The sequence below is a fragment of the Sinocyclocheilus anshuiensis genome, unplaced genomic scaffold (assembly GCF_001515605.1).
Source record: "Sinocyclocheilus anshuiensis isolate Anshui unplaced genomic scaffold, SAMN03320099.WGS_v1.1 scaffold772, whole genome shotgun sequence".
NCBI classification, from domain to species: Eukaryota; Metazoa; Chordata; class Actinopteri; order Cypriniformes; family Cyprinidae; genus Sinocyclocheilus; species Sinocyclocheilus anshuiensis.
In genome coordinates this window covers 460499-479997 of record NW_015558592.1, presented here as the reverse complement: position 1 = coordinate 479997, position 19499 = coordinate 460499, and the positions used below count along the sequence as shown (strand labels likewise).

General features: G+C 35.7%; 1 protein-coding gene and 1 pseudogene across 1 annotated transcript in view; one reads left to right on the top strand and one right to left on the bottom strand.

The window, feature by feature from the left end:
- The window catches only part of LOC107679987 (integral membrane protein GPR137B-like), a 31986-nt gene extending 30810 nt beyond the window's left edge, over nt 1–1176 (bottom strand). The window contains exon 1 of the mRNA XM_016475721.1: nt 474–1176. Coding sequence (XP_016331207.1) covers nt 474–887 — 414 coding nt within the window. The 5' untranslated portion in view covers nt 888–1176. The remainder of the gene's footprint in view (nt 1–473) is intronic.
- Nucleotides 1177–1974: 798 nt separating this feature from the next.
- LOC107679986 (thioredoxin domain-containing protein 16-like) lies at nt 1975–15707 on the top strand (annotated as a pseudogene).
- Nucleotides 15708–19499: the final 3792 nt, after the last annotated feature.

The window sequence follows — 19499 nt, the reverse complement described above, 5'->3', positions numbered from 1 at the left end:
GCACAGACGGCCAAGACTTTACAAAGGGTGGAAGGATGGACCAAAAGTGGCAATAATAGTCCTCATTCAGACTGTCCTGTGAGCTGCACTGTTGTGGCCAAGCAGAGGGATTTGAACTGAAACTGATGACCTCCAGCTGTGCTCTTGTCCCAGTATCATGAACATGATGAATGTCTATAAAGGTTTCAAACAACATAATTTGCCTGTATGACCATGCTTTTAATCGCAATAACAGCACGAAGTTCCAAGTCAGTCACATGAAGTAAACACATTTGGTGGGAGGGACCCACATAGATGTGAGTTGCATGGAAATGGCAATCTAAATGCAACAGGAGTCATGTTCTCTCTATATAACAAATTACGTTGATTTTGCATGCTAATTAGACCACGAGCCATCATAAAGACGCATTTTGATGTTGTGTAATACATTGCAAAACAAAAACAAATTGGGGAAACAGCAAAGTGGGACTTACCTGAGCAAAATAAAGGTTGAGCAGACACAGGGTGAAGAACTGCAGGCAGACTGGAAAACAATACAGGAGCCAAAACGGCAAAGGCTGAAGCTGGTTTGCTTGAACAATATTTTTAAAGTAGAAAGAGAAGAGAGTCGTCCTCAGAGCCGACCAGAGCGAACACAGAAAGAGAAAAACACTCTGGTAGCTGAAGCGCTTGTGTCCGTAGTGCAGAATCAACCAGAGCTGCAGGTAAACAAACACGAAGAGCAGCGAATACAAAACCGTGTAGAGAACCGTGAGACCAAGCTGCACGGACGGGGGAACCGCAGCATGGATCAGTTCGGCGGAGGATGATGATGAGGAGGAGGAGGAGGAGGAGGGTGAGTCCGTCCAAACACTGACACTGACCTGGTTTTCTAGTAAAAACAACATATCGACGGGATGCTCGCTATCACGTCGACTTATCCAAAACGTTTTCCTTTTCCATGAAACTTTTCATGCAGATGTTTTGAAATTAGGAGAAATTGAAAAACGTCAAACTTAATTACAAATGACATATGAGCTGAAAATGAAAAACTACAGGCTGCCCTAAGTTGTTGTTGTATAAACTTCTAATAAAATTCTTGGAGGTTCATAAGCAAGATGTGGAAAACAAACAATAAAAAAAAAACAGCAGAGTCCCCGAATCTCTGCAAGGCAGCTCCCTCCGAGCTAAGAAAAACCAACTCTAGCGCTAGAAAAAGTGATCAGCTGGCTAGCGTTGCAGCTCTGGCCCCGCCTACTGACCAATGGGAAAAGGCTAGAATCTGACGCGGCTGTGTCGCCATTTTGGCTCTCGGCTGAATAGTGCTGAATGGAAAAATTCTGTTGCATTCGAGCCCAAATGTCAGGCTTTTCAAGTACGTTCGCCGAAAAGCGATTTACACGGCCGCCTACTTTTTTTTTGAGAAACCAATCATTTGTCTTTTAGGTGTACTGCCTCTGGATCTCTACGTTTTTAATTTTCATGCTTTTAATTTTAATGCTTGGACGTTTACGCATGTTGTTTTTGTAAGCTTGCAGTGGTTGAATATGTAAGATTTGATTTTAACCGCTAACATAACTGTGCAAAATAATTGGATACTTTTTGTTTATAAATTGATTGTTGTACAATATGTTAAGCTGTGGCTTATGCATGCAGTAAATTCTTGGGTGTTTTGTAAAAAAGAAATTAATAACAAATAAGTATAGGTTAAAAAAAAATACCCAAATGTCTGCAAGGCAGCTCCCTCCGAGCAAAGAAAAACAACTCTGTAAAAAAAAAAGCGATTATCAAATGTAGGGAGCGATCACGCTCGGGCCCCACCTACTGGCCAATAGGAAGAAGCTAGAAACCAACGCGCTTCAGTCGCCATCTTGGCTCAGTTGAAATCGTGGTGTATAGAAACATACCGTTACATTCGAGCCAAAATGACAGGCTTTTCAATCTCATCCTTAAAATGAACTAATATAAATGGATGTAAGTTAAAGGTCCATAAAAATGGAAAAGGGCACCATGTGCATCGTCTATTTGATTGCGTTATTTAGCCTAGCGGCAGAGCAATGTTCCTCCAAACTGATAGAAGATTCCAGCCAGAGCTTCATGGAGAGGATGCACACAGGGAAGACGTCCTTTATATACTTTGGAATCATGGTGAGACTTTGATAAATGCGTTGCAAATGTTTGCAGAACAGTTATCATAATGTGCAAAGCTAAGCAAGAGTCATTAGTCAGATCAGCACATAAGCATATTTGCTGAATCAATGGATTTGAGGTGTCAATAGACTTTTAAAGTTCATAGACTATTGCATACGCTTTAGTTCTACTTGCAGTAAGTCCAACCATCAAACTGTTCATGGAGCAGCTTGAGATGTCAGCTGATGCCCTAGAGGACTATGGAATATCTGTTGTGAAGGTGAGCAAAACCTCATTGCATCAGAATGTCAGAAGAAGGAGCTTTCTGATGTCTAGTTATGTTTTACACGATGGTTGACTGTATTGCAGTAATATCAGTTTGAATAACTGACTGTTTTTACAGGTGAACTGTTCAAAAGATGCTATAGCAAACTACTGCACAGGAGAAAAGCTAATGACCAAGGCATACTTGTTCAGGTATAAGTTTATAAACTTTACCCTCACATCATTATACATTACTGTCCAAAATGTTGGGGTTAGTAAGATTTTTGAAAGAAAAGAAATTATTTGACAAGGATTTCTGTTTCAAATAAATGTTCTTTTGAACATTCTGTTCATCAAAGAACCCTGAAAAGATCTTGTTGTATGCAGAACAACTGTTTCCAACATAGATAATAATAAGAAATGTTTCAGCATATTAGAATGATTTCTGAAGGATCATGTGACACGGAAGACTGGAGTAATGGCTGCTGAAAATTCAGCTTTACATCACAGAAATAAATAATATTTTAAAATATATTGGCGGCGTCCGAAAGCTCTAAAATGCTGCCTTTGGAGGACGCATTCCAAGGTAGGAAGGCATCAAGAAGGCACATCCGAATCCAAAGTTAGCTTCACTTCCTGTCTCATGAGATACCTTCATCTGATCGATTTTCGAAGGCAGCATAGATGTATCCTTCACTGCCTTTGATATCCCACAATCCTGTGCATTCCATTCCATGATGGTTGAGCTAAAAATTAAAGATGGCATCTGAAAGTTGCGTTTGGTGGTCAGTTTGTGTGTAAATGTATATTTCTGACTAACTTTTTGCACTTTTGTTGTTAGTTCTAGCGAGAAATCAGTATTATAGTAATTCAATATTTGTTTAGTTATCACCAAAACTCGTTCTATTTTGTTGTAGATCATTAAAACGTTACGCTGCCTCAGAAGCCTGTCCGAAATCAGTTTCATGAGGTGCCTTCATGCAAAAAACGCTGCCTGCTAAGTCATTGCCTGATAGGGCAGCAAGGCAGCTGTCTAGGCTTTCAGACGCAACCATTAAATATAAAACAGTTATCTGTTGTTGTTGTTACAAAATATTATAAAATAAAATGTTATTGTTATAAAATGTAAAAATATTTCACAATATTGCTGTTTTTACTGTATCTTTGATCCAATAAATGCAGTTTTAAGACACTTCTTTTAAAAACATTAAAAAAAAATTACTGACCCATATAAACCTATTGAACACAAGATGTAAAAAAAAAAGTTTGAATTACTCTATATAGTCATACAGGTTTGGAACGACATGAACTCAAAAGCTTTTTTGTCTTTTATCATTCCAGAGGCTCTGAGGTCCTGAGGAGTTTCGCCATCGATACCATATTTGACGTCAATGCAATAGTTTCTCATGTCCTTTTGTGAGTTCTTCTTATTTAAAACTTTTACAGTAGCACCAACGTTTAAAGATGCCCATTTTGCCTGATGGAACTACAGTGAGGACCTTGACCTTTGAATGTGTCCCTTATGTCCTCCATTCAGCTCTGTCCTCTTCAATGAGGTCCATAATGTGTGGTCGGTCACATATCAGTGCTAGGCCTTCCAGGTACGATCTCTATATTCTCTATAGTCCATTGTCTTGGTTGAAATGAAGCAATATTATATATATCTCATGTTTTGTTTGTTTTTGGGGATAGAGCACCGAGCTTTGATGGAGGCGGCATTTGTGTATGGAACCAAATACCAGTTTGTCCAGACGACTGGCTCTTTGGTCATAAAACATATGGGGTATGTTTTATATTACTCTAAGTAGTGATATACTTTCAATCCCTATTGAGGTACTCAAAGCATGATTGCTATTCTGTTATAGCTTTTTGAAAATAGGCTCATTTTCCAACTCCCCTAGAGTTAAACAGTTGAGTTTTACCGTTTTCGAATCCATTCAGCCGATCTCCGGGTCTGGCAGTAGCACTTTTAGCTGTAGCTTAGCATAGATCATTGAATCTGATTAGACCGTTAGCATCTCGCTCAAAAATAACCAAAGAGTTTCTATATTTTTCCTATTTAAAACTTGACTCTTCTGTAGTTACATCGTGTAGTAAGACCGACGGAAAATGAAAAGTTTTTCTAGGCCGATATGGCTAGGAGCTATACTCTCATTACGGCGCAATAATCGAGGAACTTTGCTGCCGTACCATGGGTGCAGCAGGCGCAATGCAATGATATTATGCAGCGCCTGAAAATAGGCTTACTTCGATCAACATAACCAACGTGACCACCTGCTTGCACAGGGAGCGTGCTGGGGACTATTTTCAGGCGCTGCGTAATATCATTGCATTGCGCCTGCTGCACCCATGGTACGGCAGCAAAGTTCCTCGATTATTACGCCGGAATGAGAGTATAGTTTTTATAGTATGCTAACGGTCTAATCAGATTCAATGATCTATGCTAAGCGCAGCTAAAAGTGCTACCGCCAGACCCGGAGAACGGCTGAATGGATTTTTTTATAGTATGCTAACGGTCTAATCAGATTCAATGATCTATGCTAAGCGACAGCTAAAAGTGCTACCGCCAGACCCAGAGATCGGCTGAATGGATTCGAAAACGGTAAAACTCAACTATTTATATGATCCTTCAGAAATCATTCTAATATGCTGATTTGGTGATGCAGAAACATTTCTTATTATTATCAATGTTGAAAACACGGCTAAATATATTATTAAGCTGTGTAATATTATATTAATTAGCATTTGATTATGCTGCTTAATATTTTTGTGGAGAACGTGATACATTTTTGTAAGATTTTTTTCTTGCATATATAGTTAAAAAGAACACCATTTATTAGAAATGTTTTGTAGCAGTGTAAATGTCTTTACTGTCACGCTTGATCAGTTCAATGCATCCTTGCTGAATAAAAGTATTAATATACATCCAAACATGTTTATATACATTCTACAATAGATATAACTAATTATCATTTATAAATCAATTGACAAATTCATTTACCTTTGACTGATGTTAATATTTACGAATTTGTATGTTAACAATGTTGTATAAAAAAAGTATATAAATGTTGTATTAAAAACAAGTGTATAAAAAAGTAAACATTAACCAATATTAATAAAAACAAAAGTATTAATTATTGTTAGCCATGTTAACTGTCATATTAACTATAGTTGTTAATTGTCGTTACCAAATAAGGTTGGGTGGGTTTCTTGATTTTTATCCATCTGGATTTGATTTGGAGGGGAGGAATTTGATATTATTGGTAATATTTCTTTTCCCATGCATCAGCTTAAACTCGTGCACAAGAGGAGTAGGGACATTTTTAAAGAAAGTCAATTGGGTCAGTTTTGATATAACCATACAGCATCCTATACACATCTCCAAATGACCTTCCACAGATCTTATTTTCAGTCAACACCGTATCTCCCTCTTCATCTTGATTAGTTTCTTTCTTTCCTTCATTTTTCAGGGACAGTCCAAGCTGAAATACAACGCTGCTTACAGACTCACACAGAAGGCCAGTTTAACCTTTGAATGTGTTTGTGATTATTTGAAAAAAAAAATCAGTTTTTAACAAAAGCCTTTCTCAACGGGATGTGAAATATTTTACCCTGAATAGCACCAAAGAGGTTGTGAAACTTTTCAAAGAAGAACTTTTGCAAGAACACAAGTTAGAAAACGAAGAGGAAGATGAGGAACATTTGTCAGATCTTGGTAGGACGCCACCTATGCAGTCATTGCTAATTAGTACCATGGTTCCATTGGTTTTGAACTGGTTCTAAAGATCTTGTTGAATTTATGCAGATATTCTCGATGACGAGGTGTCCGAGTCTGTGTACAGAGACCGTGATCTTGTGCTGGATCTGGAGTCTGTTATTGAACTCACTTCAGACACTTTTCAAACAACAGTCACACAGAATGATATCACAGTGGTGCTGTTCTATTTTAAATGTGAGTTTTACTTATTATATTATTATATTTTATGTATAAGACAAATCTACCCTGATATATCCACTTTTGTCCTCTAGGGGATGCTGTCTGTATGGCTATCATTCAGTCATATATAGAGGTGGCGGATGCACTTGAAGGTAAAAGCATTTCAATGATGAACAAAATTGCCAGAGAATGTAGAAATTTTGTAAATCGAGTTATGTTGTGTTTTTTTCTTTTCTTTATTGATTCATTTGATGGAATCCATTTTCAGATAATATTAAAGAAATCTCTATATAATAAATTGTTTTGCTTTTACACTGGCCTCAAAAAGTATTTGGACACTTAAGTCATTGCATTAGATAAAGCCAAGTGGAATCCGCAAACAAATGATTTTTCTCAGGACTAACATCCCTTTTCTGAGCCATTTTTGTAATGTTTTTTAACAGACTCGTCTGATTTTTAGTTGATATATGATATATTCCTCTATCCCTTATTTCCTCATCTTTATTTAAATAATTTGATTTAATGTAATTAAATAAACTAAAACATGGTCATTATTTACTCACCTTTATGTCAGTGTGTATGACTTTTTTTTTTTTGCAGGGAAAAAAAATGTTGAAACACGAACCCCACTCACTTTCATTAAATGGACAAAAAAACAACAGACATTTTTCAAAATATCTTTTGGGTTCCACAAAAAGTCATATAGATAGATAGATAGATAGATGTTTTATTTATTTATTATTTTATATTGTAGTTTTTTTATTTTATTTTACATTGAATATCATTGGATGTTCAGCCAAAGGGGGCAACCTTTTCACACCTCAAGATTGCATAATTAAAACTTCAAAGAAATTAAAATATCACTTTTGTGTCAGTTTTATCACCTGACAGCGCATGTTATGTTAAAAATGTGCACAAACTTCAGTCAGAGTGTCACAGACTTGTGTAATTAATATCAGCATATGTTAAAACCACATCTCTCTGTTTTCCCTTTCTTTATCATGTTCAGGTGTGAATGGGGTGTGGTTGGTGGCAGTAAACTGTGGAGAATGGACTGACATTTGCCGTGATCAGAACGTCACTTCCTTCCCCACCGTTCTGATCTACCGGCCCATGGTTGATGTTCAGCTCTATAGGGGGATGCTGGCAACCAAGAGCCTCCACAGGTTCATACTACTGTGAGTATTACGTCCTCTTTCCCACACAAGGTCCGATCCTCTGGGTGTGATTTAGTCTCTGTCACTCAGGATTAACCTTAAAGTGGGCCGTCTTTTTTAAATTAGAGGCCTGATGATTTAAGAGCGCATTTGCACCACACTGACCTTCTGTTATATGTTATTTTATGGCTGTGAGCTGATAAAGGCAAGTGTAGTGTTTGATCTGTAGAACACCATAAAAAATCAATTAATAGATGTTCTCAACAGTGCAGTGATTGTAAATGCGCTGCCTAGAGAAAGCCAATAGTCTTTAATAATCTCAGTTGAACATTTCACACTTAATATTTATTAATGAGTTACTTTTGTTCTTGCAGGAGTCTGGTCTCCAGTCCTGCCCATCTCTCCTCGTCTGCTGAGGTGATGTCGTTCTTGGAGGGAGATTTGTACAGTAAACATGTATATCTGACCCCTGTCAGAGTTATGGGCCTTTTCAGTTCAACACATGACACAGGTAAGCCAACTTTTCCCAGGAATCACTGCTATGTGATAGATACCATATATACATGGACAAACCTTAAAGGAATAGCTCACTCAAAAATGTTCATCATTGACTGTCATGTTACAACTCCATATTATATTATTTCTCCTGTGAGACACTTTTCTTTTTAGAATTTAATTTTTATTAGATGTTTTTTTTTTTTTTTTTAGTTTTACCAGGAAAATTTTTTAATTTTCATCAAATAGTAAATTAATATTATATTCACTAACATTCAAAGGTTTGGATTCTTTTATTTAGCAAGGATGCATAAAATTGACAAAAAAAATTACAGTAAAAACTTTCGCATTGTTAAAAGTGTTTTTATTGAACGTTTTAAGTTTCCATTCATCAAATAATTGTGAACAGAAAAATGCATCATGATTTCCACAAACATATTTAACAGCAAAATTGTTTTTAACATTGATAATAATAAGTAATGTTTCTTGAGCGGCAAATCATCATATTACAGTAGAATGATTTCTGATGGGTCATGTGACATTGAAGACTTGAGTAATGGCTGCTGAAAATTCAGCTTTTCCACCACAGGAATAAATTACGAATTACGATATTAAATTAGAAAACAATTATTTTAAATTGTAATAATATTTTGTAATATTGCTGTATTTTTAAACTTTTTTTACTGTAAGGTCTTGGTGAGCATAAGAGACTTTTAAACATTTAAAACCTGACCAAACTTTTGAACAGTACTGTAGGTTTTATTGTCATATTCTAAGAAAATAATTTATTTAAAACTACTTTAATCTTGCCATAAAATAGCCTTTGATTCTCATGTGGCACTAAAATTAATGTTTTAATTTTTCAGTGAAATGCACAGGAAATGTTATGCAGAATGTCTGAGCTTCTGTTTTCCATGAAGTGAAAGTGAATGGTGATTTCCAAGCCTGAGCACCAGTGGAAGTAATGAAAAGAGTAAAATGTGCTTATGTTGGCTGTGTGTAACACCTGCAGCTCCGCCATAACCTTCTGAAATATCCCAGCATTAGAAGCAGTGTAGGAAGTGTTTACATAAAAATATTAAAGGGTAGTTCATCCAAAATTGAAAATCCTGTCAGCATTTACTCACCCTTACGTCATCCCACACATTCATGAGTTTCCATCTTCTTTGGAACACGGAAGACGATATTTTAAAGAAATGAACTCATACAGGTTTGGAATGACATGTGGGTGAGTAAATAATGACAGAATTAAAATTTTGGGGTGAACTATCCCTTTAAAACCATAGGAGCCAGTTTAATTGTAATGGTCAGAAGGATGCAGAAAATGGACATGTAAAAAAAACAAATGACCACTGTTTTTGACTTTGATATTGTAAGTGGACTGCAGGGAACAAATAAAATAAAAATATAATACATGACCTCTTAAAATGCTACACTGCTCATATACTTGCATTATTTTTTATATTATGGCAACCAAAATGTATTTTATGGGCGCAGCATGTATTGCATAACTTATGACATATGCACATGAACTTGTCAGTCATGTGCTTTTTATGTCTTAGATGTAACTTAATTTGAAATATAATACATGACCTCTTAAAATGCTACACTGCTCATATACTTGCATTATTTTTTATATTATGGCAACCAAAATGTATTTTATGGGCGCAGCAGGTATTGCATAACTTATGACATATGCACATGAACTTGTCAGTCATGTGCTTTTTATGTCTTAGATGTAACTTCATTTGAAGAAGCTGCAAGACTCCTCAGAGGAGAGACTATTCTTGGGCTATTTGCCCACAAAGAGGCAGAGCAATGGTATCTGACAGTTTCACCGCAACTATTTTGATGATGTAATATACTTTAGATTATGCTTTGCATTCAAAGAAATTGTAAGTGTCTTAATAAGATGATACATGTGTAATGTAAGAAAGCGTTCCAGCTGACTGCTCTGTATTTGATCAGGGTGGAGGGACTGACAGTAAACCTGCCTGCTCTACTGGTGTCCCGTGGCCCTGGAGTTCCTTATGAGGTCTATTCTCTCCCATCATCCTCAGCAATGGACCTTGTCTCACTTATACAACGAGTGGAGCTGGATCGTTTTGTAAGTTGTTATGGGAACATAGTTGCAAATTTACCACAGTGTCCAAACACCATGCTTCACAGTTGCTCAATGGTACTTTATATTGGAATCACATGTGTTTTACTGGAGTTTAAGTAACATGAATTGACTGGCTCTCCACATTGACGTAGTTAACCGTGTTGTTATTGTACACTAAAACAAACGATTAAAATTGTTTTTATTAATTGTAATTTAAAAATACATATATTACTATAATAAATATTTGTTAGATATGTTGCCTTGACAACTAACTAAGATAAAATAAAATTAAGTTGAATGTCTAAATGTATCTAAAACTGAAATAAAAGTTATTATAAAAATTAAATTCTAAAATATTGTTATAAAAATTAAAGCTACATTAAAATATAAACAAATAAAGCTAATAACTAAAAAATTACTAAAACTAAAATTCAAATGAAAACTGAAAATATAAAAATAAAAGCTAATTCTAAATGAATAGTAATAAATAATATTAATAAATACTATAATAGTGTATACATCATATTAAAAAAATAGTTAAGCTTTACTTATTTATATAAAATATGATCTGAAGGACTTATTTTTTAACAATTTAAAGAATCTTTTATAGACTTTTATAGAAATTGTTTAAAAATTGTATAAAATATTTATATTTATTATAATTACTATTTGTTATATTGTTTAATGTTGAATCTATATCTGCCATGTAATAGCTTGTGAAGCTGATATGGCAATAAATTTAAATACAACAACATATAAAATAGGAAAGTGAAATAATTAATCCCTACTACACAGTTAGTGGGAAAATACGCTGTGTCTCGAAATGCCATCTTATTGCAATAAAAGTCACTTTTTGTTCCTTTGCCAAAAACTCACTCACTAATAAGATAAAAATATGTTGTGTTTTGCATTAAAGCCTGAACTGACCGTGGAGAATCTTCCCTGGTATTTGGAGCATGGGAAACCTTTGCTACTGATTTTTATCGGAAAGGAGGACAGTACAGAGAGTATGAAGGCTTTAGCAGAGATAAAGCAACCGCTGAGCTCTGGACAGCTGGATTCCTGCCATGTTGGAGCCATCTGTGGGGAACATAATCTGTTAGACACATCAGATCAAAATGCATTCACTTTAAGCAAACCCTTTGTTATTTGTCATCTATGGGGTTTCATTGGTTTAGAGGTCGGACACCTGTTGGGAGGACTATCCTGGAGAAGTATCTTGGCTTTGTACCTCCACTTCCTGCTTTGGTGATGTCACGGTTAAAAACGGGAGGAGAGGTGTTCCTTTTTCCCCCAGAGCGCCCCCTAATGGCTAAGAACATCCTGCAGTGGATTCATGATGTGGAAAACAGACAGGAACAACCAGCATGTGAGTCCCGGTAGCTTTTAATTAGAGGATTTCGATCCAGAAAACAACAATTTGGTTCAGATTTCAGCCCTAACCAGGTGCAATAAAGTGAATGAAGTAAAAAGCAATCACGTTTTCGTGCCAAGACAGTCAACAACATTTCTGGACAGATAACCTCACTTGCATGCTTGTGCAACATACTTGAAATACAGCGCAAAATGTTCGGCTTGTTGAGGTGAATTGTGCTGTTTTGACCTCAGTGTATGGGTTATGTATATTGAAATATAGGAAATGTGTTTAAAAATCATATCACTGTAACTGAAAGAAATGATATTGCTATATATATTGATATCTGATATATGAATTATTGTCCAGCCCAAATTTGAAGACATCAAATATGTCCTTGTAATTGTTGGCAATGTCTGTTACGTGGCTACAGTTCCAGGAATCAGTCATCGCACACCCCTGCCCTGACAAAGCTGGCACAAAGTACTCCGACACTCACCAATGTTTATGAGATCACACCCTATCCATTCAGAACCTCATCAACACTTTTGCCCTAATACAATCACTATTGTTGCCTGTGGTAAAAAAAAACAGGCCCAGTCACTCTGATCCAGCACTCAGCTCAGTTGATACCTTCCCAAAAAGCGCTCTCACTCGCACGTCCCCAAAGACACGCCACTCCATTCCGCTGATGGTCTCAAAGCGGGTCTTGCTTTTGTTAGCATCAAAACCTGAACTGAATTTAAACCCACTTCTCAGCATCTCCATCTGCTTCCTGTGAAGCTGAGAGGAAACTGTATCCCTTAATTGTGTCTGATTGTTACAAGTTATTTCCCTGAAACCTTCTGCTGGACTCCTGGGGCCTGGGGACATTTTTGGCAGCTTTCTGCACTTCCGAAAAAAAATCCGTCTGTCGGTTAAAATGTGTTTTATGAGGATGGATGAAGCACTTTATCCATCGCAATATATTTATTAAATTTCATAAGCCAGTGAGATGCAGAGCAAATACAATTGTCTACACATCATCTGAACTTTATCCATGAAGCATTAGAGTAATTATAATGAAATGTCCTTTGTATTGCTGTTAAAAGAGCCATAGTATACGTGCCTGTTTTGTGACTCTTGGTACTAGGAAAACACAATAGTTGTTTCCTTTTTGCTATATGGCCCCATGGATTTTATTAGGCAGTTTGTGTATTGTATTGTCTCATGTCTGACTATAATGTTAGTGTTTTAGCCTATTTTTTGGTCCTGTATGTGTAATGGGGCGGTAAGTGAAATCGTTCCCATTACACATTCGTGGGTTTGTCCTTCTCTTTTCTGTGGTACCAGAGGAAGTATTCAGTCTCTAAACACAAGAAAGATTCTGCTTTTAATTTCGCATTTCACGGAAACTTTGCATAATGAGTGGCAATGTCTCTCTGTGTTATCACCACAGTTATGCTAGTTTAGATGCACCAGGACTTTTTCCCCATTGTGCTCATGGGAGCGATGAGCGACCCTTCTTGTCACATTTTATTTTAAGGTCTAATTCTCTCTATTACCTAACTACTAACTATGAATTCAGCCTCAATAAACTACTAATTTGCTGCTTATTAATAGTTAGTTGTTAAGTTTAGGAATGGGGTAGGGTTAAGGGATATAGACATAGTCATGCAGAATAAGGCATTAATATGTGTTTTATAAGTACTAATAAACAGCCAATATGCTAGTAATACTCATGCTAGTTAATAGTGAGAATGGGTGTTACCATATACTACCGTTCCTGTGATGCAAAGCTGAATTTTCAGCAGCCATTACTCCAGTCTTCAGAGTCACATGATCCTTCAGAAATTATTCTAATAAGCTGGTTTGGTGCTTGAGAAACATTAAGTATTATTAATGTTGAAAACAGTTGTGCTGCTTAATATTTTGAACTTCTTAAACTTTTGAATGGTAGTTTATATTATGGAGTGGAGCTGTTATAAGGGTGATGGCTAAGTGGTTGTTTACTGGTCCAAGTCGAAAGAGTCACTCTGTTATTCAGGACTCTAGATATGGCTTAGGTCCCTCTTCAGTGTAAAGTCTTTGCCATTTTTTGCCTGTTTTATAGTCCACCAGCTGAACACATCTTTGGAAAAAGTACTGTAATATCAGGCCTTTTGTTAGCAAACCGCATGATTTGAGGCATGATAAAAACTGTAAACCTCTGACTGTAAGTATGAGCAATATTAATAGTGATGCTTGTCTTAGCAAACACCACTAAAATATGTTTAAAACCAATATCATTCTCATTTCTGAAATAATTCCAAGGACCCAGATGTCCGCTTTTCCTGTAATTTAAGCAACCAGCATTGTTTGGTCGGTTACTATGCATTTCGTCAGAGCGGCAAAACATTTCAGCCTGCTGATTAATCCCACCACACCACAGACATTAGTGGTAGCAGAAGACTCTCTGCATCAGTGACTTATGAGAAGAGGAGTGCTAGTGGTCTCAGTCATCCAGTGTTTTACAGTTAATAGCACATCTGTTGATCCACATTCCTAGATTGTGATACAAGCTGATTTTTTTGGATCAAAAACCATGCTGTTCCATGTCTTATCAAAGTTCAATATAGACACTACCATTCAAAAATTCTGAAGGATCATGTGACACTGAAGACTGGAGTAATGACGCTGAAAATCATCACAGGAATAAATTACGTTTTAAAATATATTCAAATAGAAAACAAATATTTTAATTGGTACTAATATTTCACAATATTACTGTTTTTACTGTGTTTCTGATCAAATAAATGTAGTCTCGGTGAGCATAGGATACTTTCAAAAACACATCTATCTATCCACCTATCAATCTATCCATCAGATGCTTTGATCCAAAATTTACTTTGAAGAAGAAAAAAGTGTTTAAAGTTAATTTGGAACATTAACAACTCAAAGAAAAACTGCTGGACTCTTCCAGTTATGCTTTTTCTAGGCATCAGGGGTGCACAGGTTTTTATCAGTGTGCTGGAATTTTTTTTTATCTATATCCATGAAATAGCCTGCAATTATTTATTTTGGATGGAAGGAAACTCTGAGATCTACACTTATTTTCCACACCCCTTGAGTAATGTCTATAAGCCTATTTCAGTGGAGACCGCAGAGCCAATATTTCTTCCACCACTTTTGCTATGTGTCAGATTGTTGTGTAGTATTAATTTCCATGACACTATAAAACTATATTATTTTTTTTAATTATTATTATTTTTATTTTTTTTGTGACATTATTTAAGCAACCCTTTTCTGTTGAAGTTCACACTACCATTAAAACGTTAAGGGTGGTAAGATTTTTTAAATGTTTTTAAAGAAGTCTTTTATGTTCAACAAGGCTGCATTTATTTGAAAAATACAGTAGAAGCAGTGATATTGTGAAATATTACAATTTCAAATAACTGTTAGAATGTATTTTAAAATGTAATTTATTTCTGTGATTGCAAAGCTAAATTTTCACATGATCCTTGTCACATTGTTCTTCATAAATCATATTAATATGCTGACTGGGTGCTCATGGAACAATCTTACTTGCTCCAAACTTGGACCAATAGGAAGTTTAGAGTACATTTTGATCAAAATTTTTGATCCATTTAATGTCTCTTTTTGGACTGTGCATGGTGAATTCATAGATGTTGTTTTTTTTACCAATACTTACAATCAAATGACTAACCCTTAGTGTTTAATGAAAAATATTTGCATTCACGGTTTATACATTTTTTATTATAGCATGCAGCTATGCTGTCTGTATGTATGATTCCTTGTGTTTTCACAGGAATTACTGTAGATCAGTATTGTAGATTTACATAGTTTCCACACCAAGACATCTGGAATCACTTGTCAATCTCCATTAGTAAACTCCTCTACTTCAGATTTCCAGGTACCAAGCATCATTTACTCCCCAAGTGCTGTTCTTTTGTAGCATGTACACAGAGTAATTAGTGTTTACTCAAGTTACGCTAGCTGTTCTTCATCATGAAACAACGAGTTTGACAGACGTCACGAACAACAACATTCTCCGTTTTTTTTTCTTTCTTCACTGTTGTTCTTTTAGGCTTGATCCCAGATTGGAAATGGGGCCTTCTTGTACCATTCTTTGACTTTTTGGCAATAATGGACCAAGAAGCACCGACTTGCACAGCTCAGAAGGGTCCTAACATGAAGACTGGGGGCAGGGAAGACCACAGAGAGCAGAAGCATGTGACCATAAACCAAAGACGAACTCCACATTCATCACCAAACCCCCAAGCACCTCGCCAGCACTCCGAACTATAAAGTCAAGTCCTCTAATGGCACAGAAGGTTATGTAAGCAATTCACATGACTGCTTGACATCTGTTAGATTTCACATTATGTGCTATTTGCAGAAATGTGTGAACATCAGAACGTCGGTATTGCACATGTTCCAACTTACTTTTCACAAATCGAATGGACTTTTCCAAATTAAATCAAACTAGTTTACATTTTAGTGCTGTAACTTTATATACACTGAATGTGATATTTAAAACCTGAAAAAGGTCTACACAAAAGTATTTATTTATCCAAAGCATATATAAATGTTTTTGAGAGACGATATTATTCTGATCCTTACAGTGCCTGTTTGGTAATGTTTTTATACAAATACAGAGCTTCACATTATTTGTATGTGTAAATTTGTACATTGTCTTTTGTTTCAGTCATGGAAGAACAGCAGCTGAGTTTTTTTTTTTTACCATTTCGTGCTGCTTTCATGGTGGAAAGACTAACGTCAAACCTGAAAGAGGCTGCATCTTGGGTTGAGTGCATTGTTAAAGTTAATTAGCATCACATTTAACAAGGGAAGAACTACTTTTTAATTCAAACCAAAGTTACTAATCAAGCCCCCTGTCTTTTGTGTGCTGCTGGGATCTGTCCAGTATTTAAACCCTAATGCAGATGTTTTTGGGGACATATTAATTAAGCTCGGGGCGTTTTTTGGTATTTTCGCCTAAATTTAACATACTCAAATTCAAATGTTTACCCTGCACACATACAATGGAGGAAATTAAAAAAAATGGTTTCATTGTAAAGAAAACCCTTTGAACTACAAAATATGAGTGTAATTCTTTATAAATAACATTATATACTTTTCAAATATTACTATAAACACAAAAAAAACATAGGCGCTTTTGGAGTTTTAAAACTAAGTATTTTTTTGAAAATCTGTAATTCAGGTTCTATTAGGCACAACTCTCTGCAATTTACTTTGTTTGATGCCACTAGATGCCAAAAAGTACCAGAAAAAAGAATCTTTCAAATAACAGCTTCTAAACAGGAGTTACTACATTATTTGTGAAGAGTATAAATGTAAATTCGCTCAGAGGTGACCAAATTTTACATCGCGGTTCTATCGAAGATAATTCGATCTGTGATTGTCACACAATGAAATAATCTACATCGTCAAATTCCTGAGAATGAGAGCTTTCTTGTGATATATGACGACTTTTTTTGTGAAAAATATATAAAATACACATTCTTCGTAAAAATTATTTGCAATGGTTAGGCGGAAATTCGTGTGTGGGACGAATACATTTCTAAGCTTAATTTTACTGCTTTATGAATATAAAAACCAAAAGGAATGGTATTCTTTGTAAAGAAGACACTCCAAGCTTTCAAATGAACCCATATATGGGCTGATACCATATAAGGAAGGCTATGTAAATTAAGCATAAACATTTTTAACGTCATTTTTAACGCAGAGTTTAACTGGTTTAAATAACAATTTTTTGGAAATGCAATGCGATCCTAATATGTGCGTTTTCATATGAGCACAGATGTTCATATATATACACTCACCCATTTGAAGGTCATTATATAGGATAAGCCTGCATGGAAACTCCATAAGCATACAGTCATACTGACCTCTGTTTACAGTATCTGTGCTACGTCCTCTCATGAGCTCTCTGACTTCTACAATGAACATCATTTCAGAAATTAAGCAAAATGTTGATTTAATGAAAAGTTGAGTCTCACTTGAGTGTTTATATTTTCCGAAACCTAGTAAGGCTTTTTCAAAATTTTCAATCTCAATCAATCAAATTTTTCTTTAATTCATACACTATCTTGGTTGAAAATTTTCTCAGAGCTTGTTGATTGCCTTTGGCTTATTTCTCAGTAGAGAAAATCATCACAATTTTGCATTTCTGTCATCAGATGCAGTTTTTGTTCTTTCAGCTAGTCAATGAATAGCACGCACAGGATTGTGGGTCTGAATAGACATGATGTTACATAAACACTGCATTTGGATTTTATTATGACAGTTTAAAATAACTTTTCTATTTCAATATTATTTAAAATGTAATTTAGTTCTGTGATGCAAAGCTGAATTTTCAGCATCATTGCTCCAGTCTTCAGTGTCACATGATCCTTCAGAAATCATTCAATATGCTGGTTTGCTTCTCAGGAAAAAGCTCTAGAAAAATTTCTTATTATCAATGTTGAAAACTGTGGTGCTGCTTAATGTTTTTGTGAAAACAATGACACATTCTTTCCCAGGGTTCTTTGATTTTGACTTAATTAAAAAATAACCCCAAACGGTAGTGTGTGTATTCAGGAAAGCAGTCGTTTTGGCTTTGTCTGTTTCTGGCAGTCCAGTTATATAGTCAAATCTTAAAAGTTAAAACTTATTGCCTACTCATCATGACATGATGGCCATTAGAGAAATTGTCTTGCAGCGTCTGGTAAGAAATGACTTCAGATGTTAGCTGGCAGTACAGTTACTGAGGAAATGCACTAGGGGCCAATCATATTGTTTTATTGATTTTGACTAGAGGCTCTTATGGTCCCATTGATCTTCAGACAAATTCTTGGGAACATAGATGAAATCCATACTAACCAACTTTCCAGATATTCACATGATCTGAATGTCATTTTGATTTCAAAAATCAATGCGAAGCTTTTATATGAGGTCAAGCTGCCTGATGGTTAGGATGTTTGTTTTATTTATTTACCTCAAAAGGTTGCAATCTTCCAGTAAATTGTTGCTGCAGATTGATTTCTACAAACAGAAGTAGGTGGAGTTTAGAATGACTGATTAGTATATCAGTTTTTATTAAACAGGTTCTGCCCTTTTTGCAAGATGTAATATAAGCCTCGGGGGCCAGTTGTTCAAAAGTAATCTGATCGGATTTTGGCCATCGGATTGGATCAAATCTTGAAAATGGGTTGTTCAAAAGAAAATTCAGATTAGGACACAAAATCCAATCTCTGGTTTTGATCTGGATTAAATCCTCAGTTTGTGTTGTTCAAAACGTTTTAGTAAGATTGGGATACGTTTGATCCAAAAAAGGAAAAAAAAAACTGGATTATTATGATCCCAGCAGAAGGGTGGACTTCAGGAACAAAAATGTAAAAACTTTAAAACTTTAAAACAAAAAATACAACATTTGTAACATGTAATATATCCCCAAACAGCTGTCAATATCAAACAAAAATATTATATTTAATTTAAAGTTGTTGCTTTTTTAATCACTGATTTTAAACTACATTGGCACAATCATCAGAGATGGACCAGTCAGAAGTAGTTATTTGTGTAAATGCAATGCAAAACTAGAATGCAAAACATTGGCATTTTTTACCATCTCGTTTTTTTTCCATCACCATGTCGCTTTAGGGGCTCTGTATAGCACTAGTAATCCCAATTTGGAAATCTGAAAAAGTGTGTATCTGGATCAGGGTGATCCAATCCAATTTTGCTTTGAAAAACCGGCACAAAAGTAAGATGGGTTACCTGATCCTGGATAGCAAAGCATGGGATTTCCAAATCCAGATCATTCTGATCCAGATTCAACTTTTTGAACAACTGCCCGCAAGTGTCAAATCAAATCAGATCTCTTTATTGTCACACATTGTGTACACAGGTGTACCGGCAGTGAAATTCTTAGGTGCAAGTCTCTGTAACAATGCAGTATAAACAACACAACATATGTACAATTGACAATGAACATTAAATAACAATATACACATTTAAGGGGAAGTTGTGGCCTAATGGTTAGAGAGTCGGACTCGTAACCCAAAGGTTGCGGGTTCGAGTCTCGTACCGGCAGGGATT